This window comes from Coffea arabica, chromosome 9c (genome assembly GCF_036785885.1).
Source record: "Coffea arabica cultivar ET-39 chromosome 9c, Coffea Arabica ET-39 HiFi, whole genome shotgun sequence".
Lineage (NCBI taxonomy): Eukaryota > Viridiplantae > Streptophyta > Magnoliopsida > Gentianales > Rubiaceae > Coffea > Coffea arabica.
The window spans coordinates 41,952,084-41,975,022 of NC_092326.1; the positions used below are offsets into that span (position 1 = coordinate 41,952,084).

Below are 22,939 nucleotides of genomic sequence, written 5' to 3' on the forward strand. Positions count from 1 at the left end.
TCAAGTCCTTCTGTGAACGAAATTTGACTCGTGAAAATACAGAATTTGGGCTACATCATCATCAGCAGTTTAACTTTTGTTGTCATGTTCGCATTGGAAATCCCTGGTGGAGTAAAATACTTTCGGTGCGGTATGTCTTGTTGTGACCTTAAGCTCTTCAATTATTTCATTTGTCCTACCGCATTATTTCGCACAGCCAAAAAAGAAAGAAAAAAAAAATGATGATCTCAACAATCGTCAGTTTTAATTATCAGCTCCAAATGTGAAACCAGAGATGAGATGAGGTGAGGATCTTGACACATCTCCTTACCATTTTATGGAACTTTAGGATTATTATGTCCTTACCATCTACTGATAAGCTTTAAAGGAAAGTGTATAAACAATCAAATATCTATCCCTTGAAACATTTCCTTGTACTGTTATCCAAAATTATTTTTTTTTCTAATTTGCTTATGCGCATCAAACATCAGTACTACATCAGATGCTGAGTTGTGAGAGTAGAGCAATTAGATGGCATCCAAGTTAGAGATTTAAAGCAATTGTTGTTTTTTTTTTTTTTTTAAGGGCAAGTTACATCCACCATTAATTGACAGGGAAATAGTCTTCCTCTTCCTTCATTGAACCAGTACAGTCCTCTATCTCATCATCATAAAAGTTTACAAAAAAAATCAGGATCAAGATTAAAGAAAGAAACACCAGCTGCTTATGCTCATGAGCAGTGACCTTATCCATCCAATAAAAGCCCCACAGAGTTGTCCCTCTCTTGACGTGGGTTCGTGTCGACATCCCCAAGCAGCATCTTTACACGGCACAACATCTAATGAATGACTATTTGCCCTTTAATACCATGAGACCATATCAAGTTCTTGTTGATATCTGGCATCCCCGGTGGGACTTAGCTGCGGTTTTTGTAACTTAGAAATTAAAACGAAATTTAGCCCCTGATCCCTCAAATCTTATTGTAAAAGAAGTGAATCAAGAAACCTGGAAAGAAATAGGTATAGAAAACAAAGAGAAGTACTACTGTTATTATATATTTGTTACAGATATTGGACAAGTAAATCAATCAAAATACATCATACTTATCCCAACGCACTAGCATGGTGATGCATTTCCTAATTATGTAAAACTTTGTTCTCTGCTCCTTTGCAAAAGCTAGGCACCTTTTTCTCAAGCTTGACGATTCTTCCACCTGAGGCTGTTGTCTCCCATCTTCTTCTGATGGTCTAGAAGACCAATGGCCCATTCTTCTAGTAAACTATTTTTTCACACTGAAACTTTACTGTCCCAAGCTTACATGTTGAGAAGTAATCAAAGTATGTTGATACTTAAAGAAGGCCACGGAGGAGGTTCAAGGGCGGCCATTAATAACGCATCTAAATTTTACAGTTGAAACTAGTACCGTAAATAGTTTGAAATTGTGATTTGGATTATGGTAATCTGCAGGGAGTTTTATTAAAAGTGGGTGCTTAGCTGGATTTCCCAAGTAATTTGAACCGCTTCAATATCCATCACGCAGGTACAGGCATGAGAGTACCAAGAATTTTTGTTTTGGGTAGATAAATGTGTGGATGGGTTCAATTCCAATTACTGCTACAGGTCATGGGATGCTTCCGGTATCATTAGGTCACTTATGGGGTTATCACATACCGTCAACCAACACAGCACTAGTAAGTAGTAACGGCAATGAGATTCGAACATACGAACAAATCTTCGACTTCGAGAGAAAGTGGTACGTTTTTACTAATTTAACCTTTTTTTTTTTTTTTGAGAAAGTGACACGTTCTTACCAATTAAACAAATTTGTGTTGTCACCAAGAATTCTTTATTACGAAGGATGCAAATTATAATAAGTTGATTAATTTACATAAATGTATCCTAATCTCATTTTATGACCGTGGACTGTCAGTTACGATTTGTTTTCCTCCTAATCCCATTTTGACTTGAGACATTTGTCTTTGACAAAAAAAAAATCATTAACGAAGAATATGCAGATCATACTTGTACTATGTTTGAACAATTTCTTGCTCCTCACCGTGAGGGAAATGGTTGAGCTTTTGATTTGCGGTCCAACCGTTCGGTTCATACTTCAATTATTTTATTCATTTGAGTAGTAAATATTTTGGATGCCGCTGAATACAAAAACAAAAAAAAAAGGAAGAAATTAATTGAGAAAAGCAAAAACAGTTAGTTGGTTTAATTTTTACCGGTTTAACCAGTTTTTGATCGAATTTGCCAAATTCTTTTATTTTACAGGTTTATATGGAACTGAATTGATGCCATTGCCACTTCGCGATTGACCAGTTGGTCTGGTCCGATTTTTCAAAACTTTGAATTATTCGTATGAATCTCGTCAATTCAAATACTACACTACTTTCTCATGTTCAACTTTTCTTGGGGAACGAGAATACCTGCAATACTAATGCGAGAGTTCTACTAAAACAATGAAAACAAGCACACTCTATAAGGAAATTTTTTTTTACGTTTTTTATGAATACAATTTTTAATTATTTTTTATTTATATATATAAAATTGCTACAATATATTTTTCTACAAAAGCTCTAAAAATAGCAATTCAAACAGCCCTTGTACGTTTAATAACAACTTAAATGAAATTAAATATAAACGGGGAGAATAAATTATTGGTATTACTAGAAAGCAACATATATTTCATTGGGAGGGGCTTCTTTAATATGCTTTGCTAAAAATACTAATGTTAAATTTATGACTGCGCCTTAAAAAATCATTTTCGTCTTTGTCGATGCAAACTTTTTAATCACAACAAATTTGTGATAATCCTTCAACAATTTTTAACTGAAGACTTGTAATTATCGGGTAGATATCTTTAAGAATGTGATTTTTGAAGGTCTGTTATTTCCTCTCTTCCACAATATATTTTTTCTTCTTGAATTAATTATTTCATGGTCATCTAATAAAAACATTCTTTTGAAACTATGGGCAAAATTTTATTAACCTAATTTCTGAAAACACAAATGGTTGGATGGTTTCTTATTTCGAAAGAACCTGGCTTCCCCCTTAGATCTTCGCTTCGTCTTGCATTCTGTTTTTTCTCATGCTTTTTATTAGCTTAAGAAAAAAAAGAACAAAGATTCATAGAACCAAAGAGTTTAGAGAAAAAATATAAACAAATACTGTCGGACAGAAGATTAATTTTTTTAAAAAATTACTATAATATCATAATTCTTTTTGTGGTTTGATTTATATGAGTCAAAACGATGATTGAGAAGATAAAATAATAATTGAAAAACATGTTTTCAATATAAATAAAGGCCTTCTTCTAAACTAATTTATGAAACATGATTTTAGCTTTTGATTTTCAAAAAATTATTTTATTATGTTCCAATCCCTGTTTGGATTGTCATTTTCTGTCAGAAAATTGCGTCGTTTTTCGTGATCACATTTTCCCATTACTTTTTTCTCTCAAATATATCAAATCACTACAGTAATTTTTCCATGAAAAATTATGAAAAATGCAATCCAAACGGGACTGCACTAAACTACAAAAGGTTATATAAGCTTTCATGGTCTCCCTATATTTTTCCTAATTTTATCCCATTTCTAGATTCATCTGTGTGCCTCTTTTCTTCTTCTTTTTTTTTCTTCTCATCCAAAATTCAATCTTTACAAGAAAATGAAATAATTATATAAAAATTATTTAAATAGCACAAAAATTCATTTATGTAACATATAACGGTAACTTGGTCATCTTTTGTCAAAATTAACTTTTTAAACTTTTTTTGAGAATACTTAAGCATTTATTAAAATAACTTAAATGTCTAATTTTCAAGAATCAATTTTGCAAAGTCAACTTTTATGAAATCAGGAAATTTGTTAAATTGGTCCCTAACATTTACACACAAAATTTTTTTAGTCCCTAACATTTAAAATCAACCAGAATAGTCCTTAACATATAAATTATGATCCATTTTGGTCCTAATGCTCGTATTTGCTCATTTCTACGACTAAAAATAGCACACCTCTCTCACGTGGCATATGTTCAAGGGCAAAACTAGAAAATACTATTGTTTTCATTGTAAACGTGGAATTGAAGCTTCTACTGCCTCCACTTCGGTATATTCTCCTCAAACTGAAAAGCACCAGCGTCAATTTGAGGCTTGATCCCCCTAGCAGTGCGGTTGCTGCTGTTGATCCCCTAAGGAACCACCACCATTAAACCCGGCGAGCTTGATTCTGTCACCTTTCCGTTAAAACTGTGTGATCCGATCACCAAGGAACCACCACCACCCTCTTTCTAGTAGATTGTATTGGAGGCGAAACCCGGGCATCAAGATTGTGAGTTTTGGTGGGCTGCGGAAGAGAAGAGAAAAGAGATGACGTGGAAGATGATTTGGGTTGAGAAAGCGAAGCGAACAAAGATGACGATGGTTTTGCAAGCGATGCCAAAAGTCTCGAACTTTTCAATTTTTTAGCAATTGCTGCCCATCCCCTCTCTTCTTGAAGTTTATTAGATTTATGTGGATTCAGGGTCGAGGAAGACGACGAGACGGGGGGCTTTGGGGGGTGGGATTAGGGTGGGGCAAATGGAAAGGAGATGGATGAGGATGAAAAAAATGATGAAGATTTTTGGGGTGGCAGCGAGAAGAGGAATCCAGCGCACCTGGGATTTGAGAGTTGTGGTTTATCTTCTTGTTATTGATTTTGTTCTTCATCGAAAGAGGCGGAGCTCGATAGCAAAGAGTCCATGACCAGAAGCAAAAGGGGAGAAAAGCCCTAATTTCAGAACAGGGAAAGAAAAATATGCGAAAATGTTGTCATTGAAAAGGGGAGAAAAGCTTGTGTTTTTCAGTTTTGCCCTTGAAAATATACCCACGTGAGAGAGGCGTGCTATTTTTTAGTCGGAGAAATGAGCAAATACGAGCATTAAGACCAAAATGGATCATAATTTATATGTTAAGGACTATTCTGGCTGATTTTAAATGTTAGGGACTAAAAAAGTTTTTTGTGTAAATGTTAGGAACCAATTTGACAAATTTCCCAATCAAAATTAGTTGAGAACAAGTCCAAAATTTTTCCCACCCAAGTTATCACCTATCGCCTTGGCCCACCATACATATATAGTTTCTTGAATCCGAGACCATTGAATTGACAATTTCACAGCACGCAAAAGCAAAATGGTACTCAATCTGGGGACAAAGCACCGACGTCGTCTGACCGGCTAACTCTCCATAAACGACATCGTATCATCTTCTTCCAAATTCCAATCCAAGTCATACACAGGAAAATCTTCCGGAGTCTGTCAGTTTCCTTCTAAAACGAAACTTCTAGTCGGTTTCGTGTGAGTACGTTCAGTAATCCCAAATCCCAATTTATCCCTTTTTTCTTTTATTTATTTATTTATTTATTTTGAACTAATTCTCCCTTCCTGTATTTAGCTGAAATTTCTGATTTTCCTATTTTATTAGATTATCTTTCTGAATTTTGACAGCAGCCCTCCCAATTACTTAATAGTTTCATCAATCAAAAGCCCTTTTGTCTCTCTTCTTCGGTAAGTGAGAAAGAAACCCTTTTGCGTAAGTAGCCTGTTTTCTCCGTTTTCGTGAGAATAAAAATCATAGAGATTGGATTTTTATTAGTTTATTTGTCTGATGTATTTAAAGCTATACTGGGCTTATTTTTATGTGGGTATTCGAAAAGTTTTGTGGATTTTTTTGTGATGTTGTTTAAGTGTTTGAGATTTGCAGTAAGAAATCATCAAAGTTTGAGTCTTGCTACCATGGCCAAGAGCTCCTTCAAGCTTGAACACCCCTTGGGTAAATATTCTTGTCTTTGTTCGAAGAGTACTTTTATTTTTAATTATTAATTTCTTTGGAAGCCGACGAATTTGTTTGTAGTTGATTTTAGTGATAATGGGTTTGTGCTACGTTGATGATTTTTTTTTTTTTTTTTAGTTTGGCTGTGATTCATCGATCCTACTAATTTGACATTCAGTCGCTTTCGTGGATATTGTGAAGATTATTCTAGGTGTATATCACTGGCCTAGTTAGTGGCAAGAGTGGTATTTGACATAGGGTTTTGTTTCCATATAACTGAAGTTTCTCGGTTATGAACATAATTCAGAGCTATAAATTTTGTTTCTATCTTTTTTAAGTTAACTACCTGAAGTTTATTGTTTTCCTTAATTGGAGAATGGGGATTGGGAACTCTTCATTCCTCTTCCTTCTTTTTACTTGTCCATTTTGGAAAAAATGTATGTCGCAGGGCTGTTGTGGTATAGCAGCTGAAATATGAATAAAGTTAATCCATGAAGGTTTTTAGCTGGTAGTATAGTTAATATATATAGTTCAGAAAGCATGGAAAAGGAAATTTTTTTTCTTTTAACCTTCTGTTTTTTTCTTTTCCTCAACTTACTTTTAACCTTCTGTTTTTTCTTTTAATTTCTTGGCTATTGCATGCCTCACAAGCAAGAGATATGCATCTGCTATGTAATCATCGTTCATTGTTGTTTTGTAAACTTGTTCTCATATTATTTTCAAGGAAATTATTGCAACTCTATTGAAGTTCAAATTTCTTGGGTTATCTGATTCTATGTGTTCCTTGTCTTTAAATTGGAGGATTGAACTCTGACTTTGTTGTTAACTAAATCTTTTTCTTCTGTATGTCAGAAAGGAGGCAGGCAGAGTCTTCTCGCATCAGAGAGAAGTACCCTGATAGGATTCCGGTAAGATCTTTTGTCTGGTCAATACAGGATATTGGTGATTTGTGGCTTTATAGCAATAAGTAATGTATAGTTTCGAGCCTTTCTGAATACAGGTGATTGTTGAGAAGGCTGAAAGAAGTGATATTCCTGACATTGACAAGAAGAAGTATGTTATCCTTTGTTCCCTTCATTGCATGTGCCTGTTTTCCCAGTTTAAGCATTGAAGTGTCTTCATTCAGAATTGATGACTAGGTCATTAAATGTAATCTATCACAAAAATGGGCAATCTTCATTCAGCATTGATGACTAGGCCATTTAAGTCTTCGGTTAGAAAATTTCTCGAACCACCTATGCAAGATCTTTGCTGATGCTTCTTCAACAATAAGAATTTGTTCTTTTCTTTTTCAATAACCGAATTTAAGACACAATTTTGATGCTGGTTGTTTTCACTTTATATGGTCCATGATGAGCAGTGTACTTTCGTTGCTTTGAATGTAGCTTAAGCTGTGGTTAACAGTAATATGTTCACCATTGGGACGCTTGTTTGTATTCATCTCAAACTTTAAAAGGAGATCATGATCATATCATTTGAGAACGGCGAGGTCTGTAGTTCTTCCTGATAAGTTGTTGAAAAACATGTAGTCCCTCCTAGAAAACATCAATGCTCTTGGCATTTTTTCTGGATTTGCTGATTGCCTGAAAATACGTGTTGGGCAGTTTTTGTAAGTTTGGCAGCTTAATAATTGTTTAATATGGCCAAACTGAATGTTTGATTGTTCTTTCTGCTTTATATTCTCTAGTCCTTAGTGTAATGGATAAAGTAGAAGATGTTTTTTAAGCCCCGCCCAGTTGCATTTTCCATGCTGCCTGCTGAATTTGGCCCATTTGATTCCTACAGCTGTAATTAGGGAAAAAAATTATGGGAAGTTGAGAAATCATTGCACGCTTGTGGAGTTTGAAATCTATACTTTGTATTTCCTGAGTGAACAGTTGGACGTAGTAAATAATCCTGTATTGACATGAGTGAATAGTCTTAAGGTTGTTTTTGGAAATCACTTGGATTTATCACTTCCAAAGATCAGTCCTCGTTGTTGTAGTGAATATTACATAATTTCAGTCTTATGCATCGATTATCCACTCATGTCCATCCTACCTTTTGCATGCAGATACCTTGTCCCTGCTGACTTGACTGTTGGCCAGTTTGTTTACGTTGTCCGGAAAAGGATCAAGCTCAGTGCTGAGAAGGCTATATTTGTTTTTGTCAAGAACACACTCCCTCCCACTGGTATGCTCTCCTCTTTTTCATGTTTGATACTACTAGCGCTTGTCTTAAGCTGTTCAGTGAGTAACGTCTGTTTCTTACAGCTGCTCTGATGTCTGCAATTTATGAGGAAAACAAGGATGAAGATGGTTTTCTTTACATGACTTACAGCGGCGAGAACACATTCGGATTCCCTGAAGTGCAGTGACATCCAAGTTGTGTAAATAGAGTCCGAAGTGTAAATTCCCGCTATCCCCTACATATGGCAAATGTCTTGCATGCTTTACTTTGTTATCTACGGTCTGATTCTGCCTAAATTGGATCAGTTGCATCATTTCTTTCCTTTCGAAATGTTTGATTACACTTTGTCTTAATGAATTTACCTAATATATATACATATATAAGGGATAGCATTGAATTTAATATCAATTTGTCTTGATGTCTCCTGCGTTGTCTGTTCTGCATTGCAAAGAAAGCATAAAACGTATACGGACCCGCCAGAGAGTTGGTGTTTTATGCATATGAACAAAAAAAAGGTTGACGCAGTAACTGCCTTTTGGATAAGCAGCAGCCCTTTTCAGTCTGTTGGGAGGACAAAACTATAATGGTTTAGCAGTGCAAATCACCAGTGCGTCAAAGGGTAGCTTACCTTCATGTTTCATTGAAGCTCCAACCACCCCAGTTGGTTTTGGGCGCGGTAGGTGAAGTTGGTGTTAATTTACTTTCTCGTTTCCTGCAACTGTGTTAGGCATCTGCCCGAGTCTTTCACACAAAAACATTTATCAAATTCTGCCTCGGAAGTAAAGGAATATCGCAAGAATAAAGTGAAAGGGGGCTGCTGATTACATTTAACATGACGATGATAAAGTTGCCTACAAGATTACAAGAGATTTTGATTGGCTTCCAGGTCGAGAATTAAAGCAGGATTGCATGCAGAAGAAGGAGTCACTTTGCTTTGGATCAAGTGGAAGAGTTTTTCTTTTGGCATTTGTTCTTGACCCACTTAAAACTTATTGAAGTGCCGCTCTTGAGCTTTTGCGCGCCAGCAGCGGCTATGGATTTGGCTCTACTGAATCCTGAGGCCGGTTTCTTGTTATTTCCAGCGTCTTTGGTTGCAGCGGAGGCGTCACCTTCGTCCATGGCACCAATTCCTCCAGCACCCCATTGATCTGCCCAGCTCGGTCCGTCAGTAGCCATTTTTTTCTTTTTTGGATCTAATAAAAACACAGAATTCAAATGAAGTCTGCGCAAAAATCAGGTCATCAAGTCTGTAGCATCCGGACACCAGGCTTGTTATTGAGGAAAGAAGAGATAGTACATGATAAACCTAAACCTCTGCTTTCCTGAATGGAATATATATATATATATATATATATATATATATATATATGTACTGAAGCCAATAATGAATTGCAAGATACATACATAATAATAGTAATGAAAGTTGAAGAGGAAGGCCCTAAAATGATCCAAAGATCTCGAGAAGAATTGGAAAGATATACAGAAAGAAACTCTAAAGGGAATTAATTACCTTGCTTGGACTTTAATCTGGAGGGCTGCTGATTCCTCCTATCCTATGAAGAAGAAAGCGAGAAGAGTTGATGATGAAAAGCTTTACGGGAAGATGAAGAGATTTAGGCCTTAAATCGTAGGTTGCTTAGTGGGGAGGTTGTATCTTTGCATGTGGATAGGCTGGCTCGTAATTTGTCCGATATTTATTATTATTTTTTATTATAAAAAAAAAAAAAAAGACGTGCCAACTCACGAATTACCATCTCTTGAAGCAAAGTTTGTACGGCATTGTCCCCCCCCCCCCCCACCCCTTCCCTTTTTTTTTAATCTTTATATTACTTTATTAGTAGCAATAGTACCAACCGTATCCACCATTTGGGCATAATTAATGGCCCTGTTTTGTATTTGAAAACAGTGGGGGATGCCTCTTGCTTCTTCTGATTTGCTGCTTTCATTTGATATTCCCCAACATAGGATAAATTGGGTTAGTACAAATGGTCCATTTAGTGAGTACCAAAATACTATATTATATGATACCATGTGACTAATGTTTACGTCTCAAAATTTAATATGAATATATCACTATTTGCCTACTTAGTGCTTGACCCAAAAAAAAAAAAAAAAAATTTTTTGTTTTGTGGTATGGTGCTTTGAAAAAAGAAAAAAAAAACACCTCGATTACTAATTTTGTTAAGTAAACATTCAACTTGTTCTCGTAAACATGACCTGGAAGCCTATGTGAATTTCACAGAGATTATAGGCTGGCTATCTTCAGTTCACCCACGGCCATCATCAGCTTACAATGACCAGTTGACTTATACAATTTGGCAAGTCGTAGATCTACTCTCAGCATTGACGATACGTTTTTTTTTTTCCTTTTTTGGTCAAACAATGATGATACGTGATATTGGGCTCAACTTGCCATCAACCGTCATTCTACGTGATTTTTCCAAATCCAATCGGTGTCCTTTTTGGTTGGTTTAATTCTCTCCTATTCACGATGGCGGAGTTGGGTTGTTCCCTTTCCAATAGTAGGGTAACAGTAGGAGTACTTTGATATTGAACATAAGTTTGGAGTTCATTCATTCATACCTGGGGCTTGAATTATCACAGCAGTGAGTGGCACCTCCTCCAAGTCCCAAATTCCAATGGTCAGAAAAGCATGCAAGACATACAACAACATACTCTATCATTGTAATCAAAAGTGGAATGATCATTAGGAACAAGAATTCAAGGTCAAGTAAAGTAGCGCTCTGTGATATGAGGTTGCTGCATTGAAAAGCATGCCATTCCTTTCCTTTTTATCATTCAGCAAAGTTGTTGGTCACATTAGTGCATGGAACTGCTAGTAGTATCTTGTTCCTCGTCCAACAACTTGACTGCCCTTGTGATTTAATAATCCATCTACAACAATAAGTCTATATGGTCTTCTTCTTCTTTTTTCTCCCTCAAATCAAGAACCATAAAACCATATTCAGGTGTTTCCATGAGTATCTTCAGATGCATATTCTACCCTCCCTCATTTAGCTCTTCTAGTAGACTTGGACTTTTTCATTTTCCTACTTTTCTCCTCAACCCTACTCCAACTATATCCATTTGGTATAGCAAATGGGTCTGATTGCTGCCCACCATTACACAAACTGCCATTCTGCTGCTTATTCCCCGTAGAACTTGACCGACCGCTGCTCCTCGATAGCCATGAAAAGGATGACGATGATGATGTGGATGATGATGAGTAGTAATTACTCTCTGTACCATCGTCCTCAGAGCTTCTTCCACCATTAACAAAATGTCTAGGACTCGAGAATGGGGTGTAGAACTGTTCAATTGGTTGCAGCTCAACGAACTTGGTAAATGTTATTACCACCCTCACTGTTGGAACCACCGGAATTGCAACCTGCAGTCCCCACCAATGACACACCAACCAACCACCATTGGATCAGTACAGTACAATCATCAATCGAAACAGTCAGCTAAACGAATCACACAGGCCTATATTTATTGAACCGATTTTGTAAGACCAAAATTGAACAGAAACCATTGGACCAAACCAATCAATTTTCAGTTAAAGGAATCGCATAGGTCTGTATTGAACCGATTTTGTAAAACCAAAATTGAACACAAACCAGATTGGGAAAGTCGGCCCCACATAAAATCCTTCAGACTGTCGGGGAACTAGGACCCACAAGATAGATGATACCCCATAGAATGAGCACACGTCATCATGCAAGTGGGTCCGACAAAAGCTTCAGTTGTCTCCGGGGTTCAAGTATGTTAAAGGTCTTTTACTTGTGCATCAAAAGAAGAAATAAAGCAAATTCAGCAGCTCCATCAAAATTCAAAAACCGATGATTAGCGCTTTCAAGGAAAATTAAAAAAAAATTTTTGGTAAGATTCAACGAAAATTAATTAATAGGCACAATTAAAGCCTCCAAGACAACAGATCATGTGGGTCCGTTAAAGATGTGGCTGACAGATTTGCCCTTTAGCAGCGTTTACCTTCACGGGGAACGTGCCAGGAGGAAACGTCGTCGTTAGGAGCTCCCTCATCCGCCTAACGGCTTTCACTTTGTTAGCTAGGATGTCGAGTAACGGCAGCAGCTCCTCCGTCTTCAACGGGAACTGTTCCGTTAACCAAATTAACGGCCGTAAATTCTTCACGTACTCCTTCTCCTTCGTCTGTGGAGGCGGCGCTAACGATATTGAAGCGGCCGCGGACGGCGGCAACCTCCTCCTAGTCTCTGGAATGATATCCACACTCTTCCTTGACACCATCACTCGCTCCCGCTCATCCCTCACGAAGCTACTGTGCCTTCTCGCTTGCCAATCATCGCCGGAAACACTAAACCGCGGATTCTCTGCTACCAGAAATCCTTCTTCCGAATCCTCGTCGAGCTCTAAGTCTATCGGTAGAATTTGCTCGCTTCCATCGACTGCGGTGATTTTTCGTGACCGAAAACTGAAAATCACGTTGTGCACTTCGTAAACCCTAGCTTTCCATTCTCCTACATTCTCTGTCTTCTCTTGCCGTCTCCAATTAGTACGGCTAACGAGCTCTGCCTTGGTCACATCCATTCCAGGCCTATACACGCTCGTTTGATTGCAGAAGCTGGCAATGTCGGCATCGCTCAACGGAGTCCCACCATTTTCGAAGGCGTCGAAAATTTTCTTCTCGTCGTGGTTCAAGACGAGCAGTGAACCAGAAGGAATGTCGAGGCTTTGATCGCCGTCTCCGATGAAGAGAAAGCTTTGATTAGCGCGCTGGATTTTCAATCCGTCGTAGCCGGCGAGCGAAGTATCTGCTCGGAGATTCCCGTCGCGTTTCCAGATCTTATAGGTGTCGGAAGGGGCGACTTTTCCAATGAACGGAACGATAGAGCTCTCGAAGTGGAAGGAGATTTCCATGTAGAAGTCACGCATTCGGCGGAGAGCGGCTACTAGGCGGGGAAGGCGGCGGCGCCACTTGGACCAGGAGGACATGTGATGGTGCTGAAGGAGAGTTATCACGATCTCCGAGCAACGGCGGAGGAGAGCTTCGTGAAGCGGATTCCATCCGGCGGCATTCTGGAGTGAAATGTCAGCTCCAGCCACAGCGAGGGTGCGGACGGCGAAGACGTCATTGAGGCGGACGGCGAGATGGAGGGGAGTTTCTCGGTGGCGGTTGTCGCGGCGGTCAAGGACGGCGGAGATTTGGTCAGCAAGTTTCTCTTGAGAGAGCGAGTCGGACTCGGTAAGAACACGAGTTGGGTCGGTGAGTCGCGGTAAAGAAGAAACGATTTTCGAGAGACTGGAATGGTCGCCAGTTGCTACGGCATAGTGGACTGGACTGTGAATGTAGTCTTCGGGCTTCAACGTCGTCGTTGACGAAGAAGAAGTCGAAGACGACGCCGTAGAATTGCCTGAGGATTTCGACATTTTGGGACATCAACAGTTTTTCTTCGGGGGGATATGAATGCAAGAAATGGTGGAGTGTGTATTGGGTATAGAATGTTTTTGAAGATGGAAAGGCTAGGGATAGGGATAAATAAGTCTTTTCCTGTTCTCCTCGGGGACACCGGGTTTAGAAGTCCGATTATTAACTTCTTGAATGCCCATAAACAAAACAAATATTTACGATAGTTTCAAAAAAAAAATAAATATTTACGATAATTTCTCATATACATGTATATTATATATATATATATATACACACACGTGTATATGTGTGTGTGTGTCTTCACCTTCAATTTTCGGGTATAAGATTCGATTCCAAACTTGATAAAGACCACTCTAACAAGTAGTCATTAGTATAAATATTAAATAGCTTGTCTTCTTGTTTTACCACTTTTGAATTGGTGTATTTTCACGTCAAAGCTTAATTTTAATTAAACTAATTTTGTTTTATATAGACTATGAGAGGGTTTTACTAACATAAGACAACAAAGTAAAAGAATGTAAGAAAAAAGCTTTGTTATGATGCAAAGTATGAGTGTGTTTGCATAGAAGAGAGTATTTGGAAAAATTTTTACAATGTGATAGGTGCAAAATAAAAAAGTGTTGAAAAATTTAAAAAAAAAAGTTATTGAAAAAGTGTATTTTATAACGTAATCAAAAAATTTTTCTTAATAATAACGAATCCAAAAAAAGTTATTCTGAATTTTTTTTTTTGTAATGACAATCAAGTTTTAATAGTAAAATGACAATAATTACTTTTTTGAAAAAAAAAAAAAAGAAGTTTGCTTTAAATTTTGAGAGTAAACAAAGATAGTTATAGTGCAACATTTTTTGGAGAATTATAAACTTCTTAATAAACATAAGTTTTGTGATATAGACATTTTTTCATGAACTCAATTACCGAGTGTCCAACTTCTAATCAATTGGCCATGTATAAATTTTTTTTTAAAAAAAAAAGAAAAAGAAATAGCACGTGTGTTTGGATAGGAGATTATTTGGAATATGCTATTTTTTATGATATGACAATGTGAGACAAAAAAAAATGATCAAGAAGATAAAATGGTTGACACCAAAATATTAATGTATTCATGGTGCAAAGAAATAATTTTTTTGCAATTAACTTTTCTTGTCTAACATAATAAATACTGTAGTAGCAGATTAGTGATGGGTGCACCGCGAGAGGTTCTCGCATAGTCCGAGAGCTTTGTTAACTGCAAAGGGACAAAAAGAGGGAGGGCACACTCGACCTCGTAAGGAGAATATTAATGTAGGACTAAGGGGAGCAGAGGCGTACAGTAGAGCAGGCCAATGAGGTGGACTTTAGTGGGTGGAGGAAATGTCAGATTGGGTACTCAGGCATGGACAGTAGTACTTTTTCAGCTTCCTCTGCAATTCTATTTTGTCGTTTTTGTTGCTTTTAAACTTTCCCACATTAACGCTCCCTTCAGTCTTCCCAGTTCCCACCTATTTTAAAAATTTTTTACTTTGCAGGTTTTTGTTATTTATTTTCAGAGGAAATGTATTGTTTTTGTGTTGCATTGTAGTATACTACTGTATAGTATAGTATAGGCTCTCTTTTTGTTTCCCTGAATTGCACCGAAATTATTGGAAGATTGTGTCCGGTGATGTGATGTAAGGTAAGCCAACAATCACGTGCTTCTTGGACAGCTCCAAGTCTGTTCTTTCTTACATGTGGAGCAGCGCTAAAATTATTGAGCAATCGAGTTTCTCAGAGGGAAAAGGGCTGAGTTTTGGATTGCAATTTTCTTTTTTTTTTTTGTATAAAATTATATTATAGCAATTTGATATATATATATATATGAGATAAAAAGATGATAAAAATATATGTTTACAGAAAATATAGAGATTTTTTTGATAGAAAATCCCTTTCCAAACAAGGCTACATGTTTTGTAGGGTTTCGTCCAATCCAATCGCTCTATCTTTTTAAATTTTTTATATACAAATACATCATAATATTATATGAAATATATGTTAAATAATTTATTCATATATATATATATATATATCACTTTGACTCAAATACAATAATATAATGTAATTATATATCAAATAAGATAAAAAGTACAACAATCAGATCGAATCATATCAAACTTCAACTGAACTAGCCCTGCACCCAAACGGTTAAAAACATGATTTTAAACCAAACATTTTTAACAAATTTTTTTTGTATTTTTAATTTTATATATGTCATGTCAGAAAAAAGTGTTATACTAAATATTTTAAATACCTGTTTGGCAAACAAGTTTTTGCCCAAGTTTGTTTTCTACAAGTTTTTATAACAACTCTATCTACAGTAATCTCCAAAAACTCCTCAAAAATTTTTAAACTATACATTTCAAAATATCCAAAAACTTTTACACACTTCAAAAAATTTTTCCTACAACTTTTACAATAAATTTTAGACAAACACCCAAAAAATTCATTTGCCAAACGAGGCCAATATTCTTTCAAATATACATGCTTGATTTTTATGACATGAAAGCCAATTCAGTTCTTCAGCCTTTTATGCTCAGACTTTCGAAATTGAATCCTAACTACTTTTTTACTTTATTGGTTTATTGATTTTTTTTTTTTGAGTTTATTGGTTTATTGACCATAATTTTTCTAAAATAAGAATATCCTTCAAAAAATGTAGTTGTTCAACCACTATTCCTCGTTGATTTAGGGATTAAAGAACAAAAAATGGCTTATAATTAATGTTCATATATATTTTATACACCTAAAATTTAAGACTTGGGATTGCAGTACACCTTAATTGACAGTAGTATTATTGAATGCGCAATCAAGTTTCCAATATCAGAACTATCTTCATTAGGTTCAACCATAGCCTAAATAATTCTCGGCGCATCCCTTTCAAATATGATTGATTTACTCTAAAACCCCAATACGAATGCCATTGCAGCAAAGGTTTTTCAGCATTCTCTGGTCTTTGAATCACTGGAAATTTTTGAGAGTTTCCAAAAATAAATTCATCCTTGTGGTTAAGGACAACTGCTGGAACGCCCGATGCTCCTATATATACAATGTAACTCCTTCAGAAATGATTTCAAGTGTGTCAAGAGAGAAGCAAGTAGGGTAGCATGTTGATTATAGTTCCATGTTGCAACTTGGAGAGACACGTCCCAGTTGAAGCAATATCAAAAGGAGGGGGACATGAAACTTTAGACTAGAGATTGTACCAAGTTCTTGCTACCTGCTTAACAAAAATTATACACTAGGAAAAAGTATAGAAATCCGGCGGCAAATGTAGGACACAAGTTCCTCAAAAATGTACGTATTTCATCCTTTTCTGCCTGCATTTGACCAGAGCAATCGAGTGTTGATTCGGGGGTAGACCAGTGTGGCTGTAAAGAGAGATTTGGATGCCACAAGAGAGGATTATGTTGGAATGAAGAGGGGAAAAGAAACTGATTTTGGAAAGAATGGTGGGTCAAGTGGGGATGGCTTTGGTCGTGGGAACAGATGAGAAGAGAGGGGAATCTGCAATCTGCATTGGTCAGCACAGCAGGCTGCTTGGCGAGAGTGTATGGTAGGTAACCATTGGGCAGCTAAAGACAAGGGACGTGTCTGGGTCAATGCAGACCAAATCCAAACGGATTTCACACATTACAAGACATCAATGTCGAGACACCTGACTCCCATTGTATTGTAGTTGTATTTTAAGGATGTGTGTGTGTTAAGAAAGGTACGGAGTGATTGGAAGCAGGCAGCTTGGTTTCTGTGCAAAGGAATTCCTGGGTTTGAGAGCTAATTGCCTTCTGGATATGTTGACAACAGAATTAGAGCATTTCCAGCAGACAATTCTTTTTTGGTTCAGGGAATACTACACTGTGTATGCATTGACCGGAGGAGAAAGGCTCAGGGGATTTGCTTTAAATTCGAGGGTAGATTCTAAATCTTGTAGGGCAAGAGAAGACGGGAGAGTTTGAGGGTTAGACTAAGAATTCTATGCTCGTCTAAACAACAATAACGTCCCTCCTAGTTAGATTGGATTTTAGGAACTGATGAGAGATTTTTATAAACTCGTAGAAAAATGATACTGAAGGTTTTAGTGCTAATATGGGTGTGTTCAGATTGAAGATTATTTTAAATAATTATCGTAGCATTTTTTATGATAATAAAATGTACGTGAGATTAAAAGGTGGTTCAGAAGTGTATAGTTATGTTTTGATCAATATATTCCTATCGTTTCAGAAAAAAAAAAAAAAGATTAAAAGGTGGTTCAGAAGAAAATAAGATTGATTGAAAAATGTGCTTACGACTGACACTTACGAGAGAATTCTTGCCCCAACTAATGAACCACATGATACTTTTCTGCAATTTTGGCTTTTAGGCTAGCTAACTTTTTGATGTCATCCAATGATATTTTTTTTTTCTTAATCTTAATTTCTTTTTATATATGAGGTCCATACATCTAATGTGATGCTATTTTTCATGCCATCCAACCCAACCCAATCAAACCCTCCTAGATATTGGTTAAGTAACAATGAAGATGAGATAAGGCCCTACATGTGTAACAATTTGATTAAGATGATTCTGAGTAATATATGACTGATTTTAGTACTTTTTTAATGTGATGTTTGTGAAATAAAAAGTTGATTGAAAAATGTATTGATGACAGACACGAGTAAATAAAAATTTTGGTAAATGATAGACTGTAATAGCACCAAAAAGAAGGAATGAAATAATCTTTCGTGTACTATAAACCAGGGCTGCTTTCCGTCATGCCTGGCCTGCAAAGTTTCAAGAAACTAATTAAGACTGTAAAAACAATAGCTGAATCTTTAGTACGGATGGTTGATGGGCATCATCATGGCTTTGGATTTGATTGCAAGCCCACTCCAGGCCGATATTAACTGTCCTGTCCTTGTACAGCAATTAACTGATTAAGTCCATGGAATTAACCTCGATAGAGATTCTTCAAGAAATGAAGAATCATCAATGTTAATTGCAAGCTTTTACATCTCTTCTATCTGTAAGCAGTTGTTAGGCTACTTGCAACGAAGCAAAATTGACTTGTGTTTCGCATACTCATTTCTGTAATGTTCTCTCATTTTCCAGTACCCTGATGGCCTGATAACCTTCTTAGCAAGTAACAAGCTGTTCAAAACAAGAAATTTTGAACCATAACAACGAAAAGAAGCATAGTCATAACAACTCTGTCTGATGACTCGGTGGATGATCAAGAGCTAGCTAGACCTTCAGGGGGCATTTTCCCTTTACAAATAGTTTCCTCAGAAACTCATCCAATCTGTCACAGGAACCAAATCTAGAACTTATCATCCACAGAAAGCAAGGATATTGGCCTGATGGTCAGAGGATTCTCAAAGAATTTCTAATGTATGGAGGTATTCTCAAGATTGAAAAAGAGAACTAAGACGATTCTAGGAGTCAAAAGTAAGCAAAATTGCGGGAAATTCAGTTCCAGCATCAAGCTCTCCAATTGATGCCATCATTAGCCTAAATCAGAAAGCAAAGATGAAATAACTTCATTCAGCTTATTAGAGATGAATGTCAGAAATAATCATCATTCCATGATATCCAGAGTACAGGGTGGGAAACTGATCACCAGTCTTGTGATGGAGACGAAAAAACGAATGAGATAATTAGAAAGATCTGGCTGCCTATAGCCACAAGGACAGTTCAATAATTTGCAGGCACAGAAACAGGTCTTGATTGGAAAAGTATATATTATGGATAAGAACCTTGAGCAAGCATTACTCGATCCAAAAAAAAAAAAATTTCTTTTATAGCTTTTGGTATCATCTTAATTTGATTAAGCTTGTTATTATACAGTACAAGTCTCAACTTAAATCATCTATGATTTCATCTTCTATGTTGGTTTCATAAAATTTGTAGTCATAGAATTACTCTTTCTGTTTCATTATCCAGGCTAATGTCTGCAAGTAATTGGGCTTAAACCTTGCAAATTAATAGCATGTATGCTCAGAGAACTTGGGCTAAAAGTTTTCCAGCTTAGCTACCTATGACTAGAATTTGTGCAATTGAATTAAGCTCAAGATATACAGCTTGACTGGACACAGTGCCTAAGGCTACACGACATGATTAAAAGAAATCAAGATTGATGATCTATACCTGATGGCATATGCATTATGGCGGACCTACTAAACAGATCAGAAAAATGAAACACCAGATATAGTATAGGATGTTTTCTCGTTGGATATGGAGATCACAACAATGTTTTCCTACTCAAGTTTGTTTGGGACCTTGAAGACCATTCTCCTTCTCAATTGCCAGCAATAAGCTACACCCTCAAAAACTTTTGCCATGTAAAGTCCTTTGTCATGCATATTTGTTACGACATCATACACAGTTCCTATGTACCATTACTTTTGTTACGGCATCAATTGGGTAGATAACAACATCCACTTCAATATTAATGGTGTCAGAACTTTAATCCCGAAATAACCATATAAGTGAAAAAAAAAAAAAAAAAAGACTTACTTAGATTCAAAGGCATGCTAACTCATGATCAACTTCTGAATATGCTATATTTGGTTGACAGCAACTATTTCAACATATTTACAAAATAAAAATTGAAGTGTCCTCATCCATTAACTACTTGATACGATTCTCGATACTCCAAAACGAATAGAATCAAGAACATAAATCATAAGTCCTAGACCTAGATTAGGATCAACATTTGGGGACGGATGTTTTTAATCTATCTTGGACTGCTAAAAAAAATCAAAATGGGTAAAACGACGCCATAATCAAGATGAATACTTGATTAATAAGTCGACGAAGACCAACTCTAAGATGTTCAAGAACGGGTTTCACAAGCCAAAAAAACTCTTTCTCATTTCGTTGAGAAATTTTCAACGAATTCTTATTCCATGTCTTGTCTTCCTTACCAACGTATAACCAAGGGTTTCATAACCTTTACAAGACTTAAAAACCTAACATGACTAGAACTCACCTAACTAAGACTTATCCCTAACTCGACTTAAGGCTTAACTATGGTCAACATGACCTAGCCTTTCACCATCAAGCTAACAACTCAAATAACTCCTTAACAAACAATCAACTAAAACAATTAACTAATATTGCTGGAATTTAACTAAAACAAACCACACTAAACTAAATAACAACTAAAACTTAAATAAACGCTCTAAAACTAAGGAAAGCACGTTGGATTGTTGGACTTTCATTAATCAACCACTTGTATGACTTGAACATAAACCATCGGGTCCTGTGCTCGCATCACTACTCAACAAATAAATTTCCATCAGACGACATTATTATTTGTTTAAGTCCAGCTTAAATTTTTTTTTTTCTTTTGACATTCATAACCACTATTGCCGTGCGACAGTACACCAAATTGCCATTTTCTTGAAAATGCTAGCTGAGCAGATAAACATTTCTGCAATATATATGTAATCCAAGATACTTCCTGGAAAACATTTGGCAATCGGGAAGCCGAATTTGACCAATTCTTCATAATCAGGACAAGATACGTGATATCCAAGAAATTAATCATTGATAATCTATTTTATTTCTTCATCCATCTTGGAACCTGCATGCATAACCTGCCACATAGATAATACTTTATGCTTAGGTCCCTTCCAGAAAAGTTCCAGTATAGATTAAGGGGACAAATGCTGTTCTTTTTTTTTTTTTTTATGTATATAAATGTAAGAATTAATTACAACTGTTCTCGATGAATCCCTGCAAATAATTTTGATAAGCTTTATCACCTATGTACTACAGTTATCAACCAAAACAGAGTGAATGAAAAGAATGGTTATTGCTGATGATTAACTAATTTATGATTTACATAGATGTGATGTATGCAGTTTTTCCTAATCCAACATAGATTATGAGCATGATATCCCTCGTTCAAAACCCTCATCATTCTAAAGTTGGATTAAGGATTGAATTTTATGCCGACTTATTTTTAGACCAACTACTCCTAAGAGTTTTTTTTTTTTTTTTAGTTTTTCTTGCTTTTATTGGATTTGTGTTTTTTTTTTTTTTAGATTTGGTTATCAGTTTCACAATGTAATTCATTTATCAAATTTTCAAATTTGTAGCATTCATTCTTTCAAATCTATTACTATATTCTTAGCTTTATCTAGTCAAAGCTTACCATAATATGGAAACTTGAAACTCTTTACCATAATATCGCAACTCCAAACTATTAATTAGCACATCTGGTGTTGGCATGTTCTTGATGTTGTAGTATTTACTTTTTGAGTTATACTTGCAGTTTCACAATAATGTAATTTATTTATCAAAATTTCAAATTTGTAGCATTTATTCTTTCAAATCTATTATACCTGTATACATCTGATGTAATTTATGCCAATAGTGAAGAATTAAATAAATTATGATTTTTATCAAGGTAAAAAAGGTATAGGCAAAATTTACGTAATGAACAGAAAGAGTAAAAAATTGGTAATTTTGATGTGGTCTTTTCTTTTTCTTTTTCTTTTTCTTTTGTTATTAACCTTACCTGTCTTATTTAACTTAAGATTATCACATCCTTTGTTAAGATCACCAATTCGGGTGACCCCTCAAATATCTCTTTTTTTATATATAAGAAAAGCCAATATTATTAATAAAATAGATGGAAATCATCAACACAATATACTGACAAAGAAAACTGCAATATAGCAGAAAATACATAGAATATGTCATAGATATATATGCTTTGAAAAATCAATACATTTGATAGAGTTACCAAATTTAAAAAAAAAAATTACACTATACTATCAGATCTGATCAATTACACGAACTCAATAAATATCTATGCATGTCTATTATATCAGATCTTCTATCCAACTGATTCAAACTCAAACCTGATGCCGAGATCTGATGAAAAAATTTAAAAAATTCCAGATCTAATATATAAATCTGAAAAAAAAAACTTTTAAATATGAGAAAAATAGCAAAAAATTTTAAAAAAATTCCCACTATGATAGTTTAGGAAAGAAGAAAGCTCCCATTAGTAAAACACTAAAAGAGACAAAACTCTCCCTAAAATATCCTAAAAGAGGCTTTATTAAACATAAAATAAAAACAGAGAAAAGAAGAGGCCAAGGTCTCCCTCTTACGATTGATTGATTGAGAGTGCGTTGTAACGTACTTCGAAGTCATTGAACAACGTGTGGTCTGGTCCAAGAAGAATTTGGAATTCTCTGATTTCTCTCAGGAAATTGTTTGAGCAAGCGACCTTCCTCAGCAGTGCCCAATGATAATTCACCAATAAGGACGTGAGGACCAAGAAATGTTGAATATTCAACTTGCCGCGTCAGATGCTTAGTCAATGTTGAATTTTTTTTTGCTATAAATAGAGAAACAACAATCGACCTCGTCACATCAGTTTGAAGAAATTAAGCAGCACTGTACTGCTACTACTAAAAATTCATCAATTTCATCTTTGAGCTTGAGCGAAAAAACGATTGCCATGGCTTTCTTGTCCTCCTTTGTTGCTTGCTTTTCGTATTCTAGAAGGGTTGGATGCGAAGGAGAAGATGGGAGCAGTCAAAACAAGTCCAGCAAGGTGCAA

The 22,939-nt window shown here is 35.9% G+C and overlaps 2 protein-coding genes and 1 long non-coding RNA gene across 10 annotated transcripts; 1 reads left to right on the forward strand and 2 right to left on the reverse strand.

Moving 5' to 3' along the window:
• The first annotated feature begins 5,114 nt into the window (after nucleotides 1-5,114).
• Nucleotides 5,115-8,363, forward strand: LOC113709115 (autophagy-related protein 8C). 8 transcript variants are annotated; one of them, XM_027231867.2, is made up of 7 exons: nucleotides 5,115-5,321; nucleotides 5,445-5,552; nucleotides 5,724-5,792; nucleotides 6,645-6,700; nucleotides 6,793-6,845; nucleotides 7,846-7,964; nucleotides 8,045-8,363. In XM_027231867.2, exons 3-7 carry the CDS (start codon nucleotides 5,756-5,758, stop codon nucleotides 8,146-8,148), a joined length of 369 nt encoding a protein of 122 aa, XP_027087668.1. In that variant the 5' UTR covers nucleotides 5,115-5,321; nucleotides 5,445-5,552; nucleotides 5,724-5,755; the 3' UTR covers nucleotides 8,149-8,363. The 8 variants fall into 8 exon arrangements, with proteins under 8 accessions (XP_027087668.1, XP_071921089.1, XP_027087669.1 ...); XM_072064988.1 differs by having other exon boundaries at nucleotides 5,115-5,317; XM_027231863.2 differs by having other exon boundaries at nucleotides 5,116-5,321; nucleotides 5,445-5,527.
• A 397-nt stretch (nucleotides 8,364-8,760) lies between these two features.
• On the reverse strand, nucleotides 8,761-9,628 carry LOC113709116 (uncharacterized). Its single transcript, XR_003452560.2, has 2 exons — nucleotides 9,472-9,628; nucleotides 8,761-9,183 (listed from the first exon to the last, which is right to left on the reverse strand). It is a non-coding gene; the product is annotated as an uncharacterized lncRNA (long non-coding RNA).
• A 996-nt stretch (nucleotides 9,629-10,624) lies between these two features.
• Nucleotides 10,625-13,409, reverse strand: LOC113707953 (uncharacterized). The gene is made up of 2 exons (XM_027230363.2): nucleotides 11,952-13,409; nucleotides 10,625-11,349 (listed from the first exon to the last, which is right to left on the reverse strand). Exons 1-2 carry the CDS (start codon nucleotides 13,365-13,367, stop codon nucleotides 10,972-10,974), a joined length of 1,794 nt encoding a protein of 597 aa, XP_027086164.1. The 5' UTR covers nucleotides 13,368-13,409; the 3' UTR covers nucleotides 10,625-10,971.
• Between the last annotated feature and the right edge of the window lie 9,530 nt (nucleotides 13,410-22,939).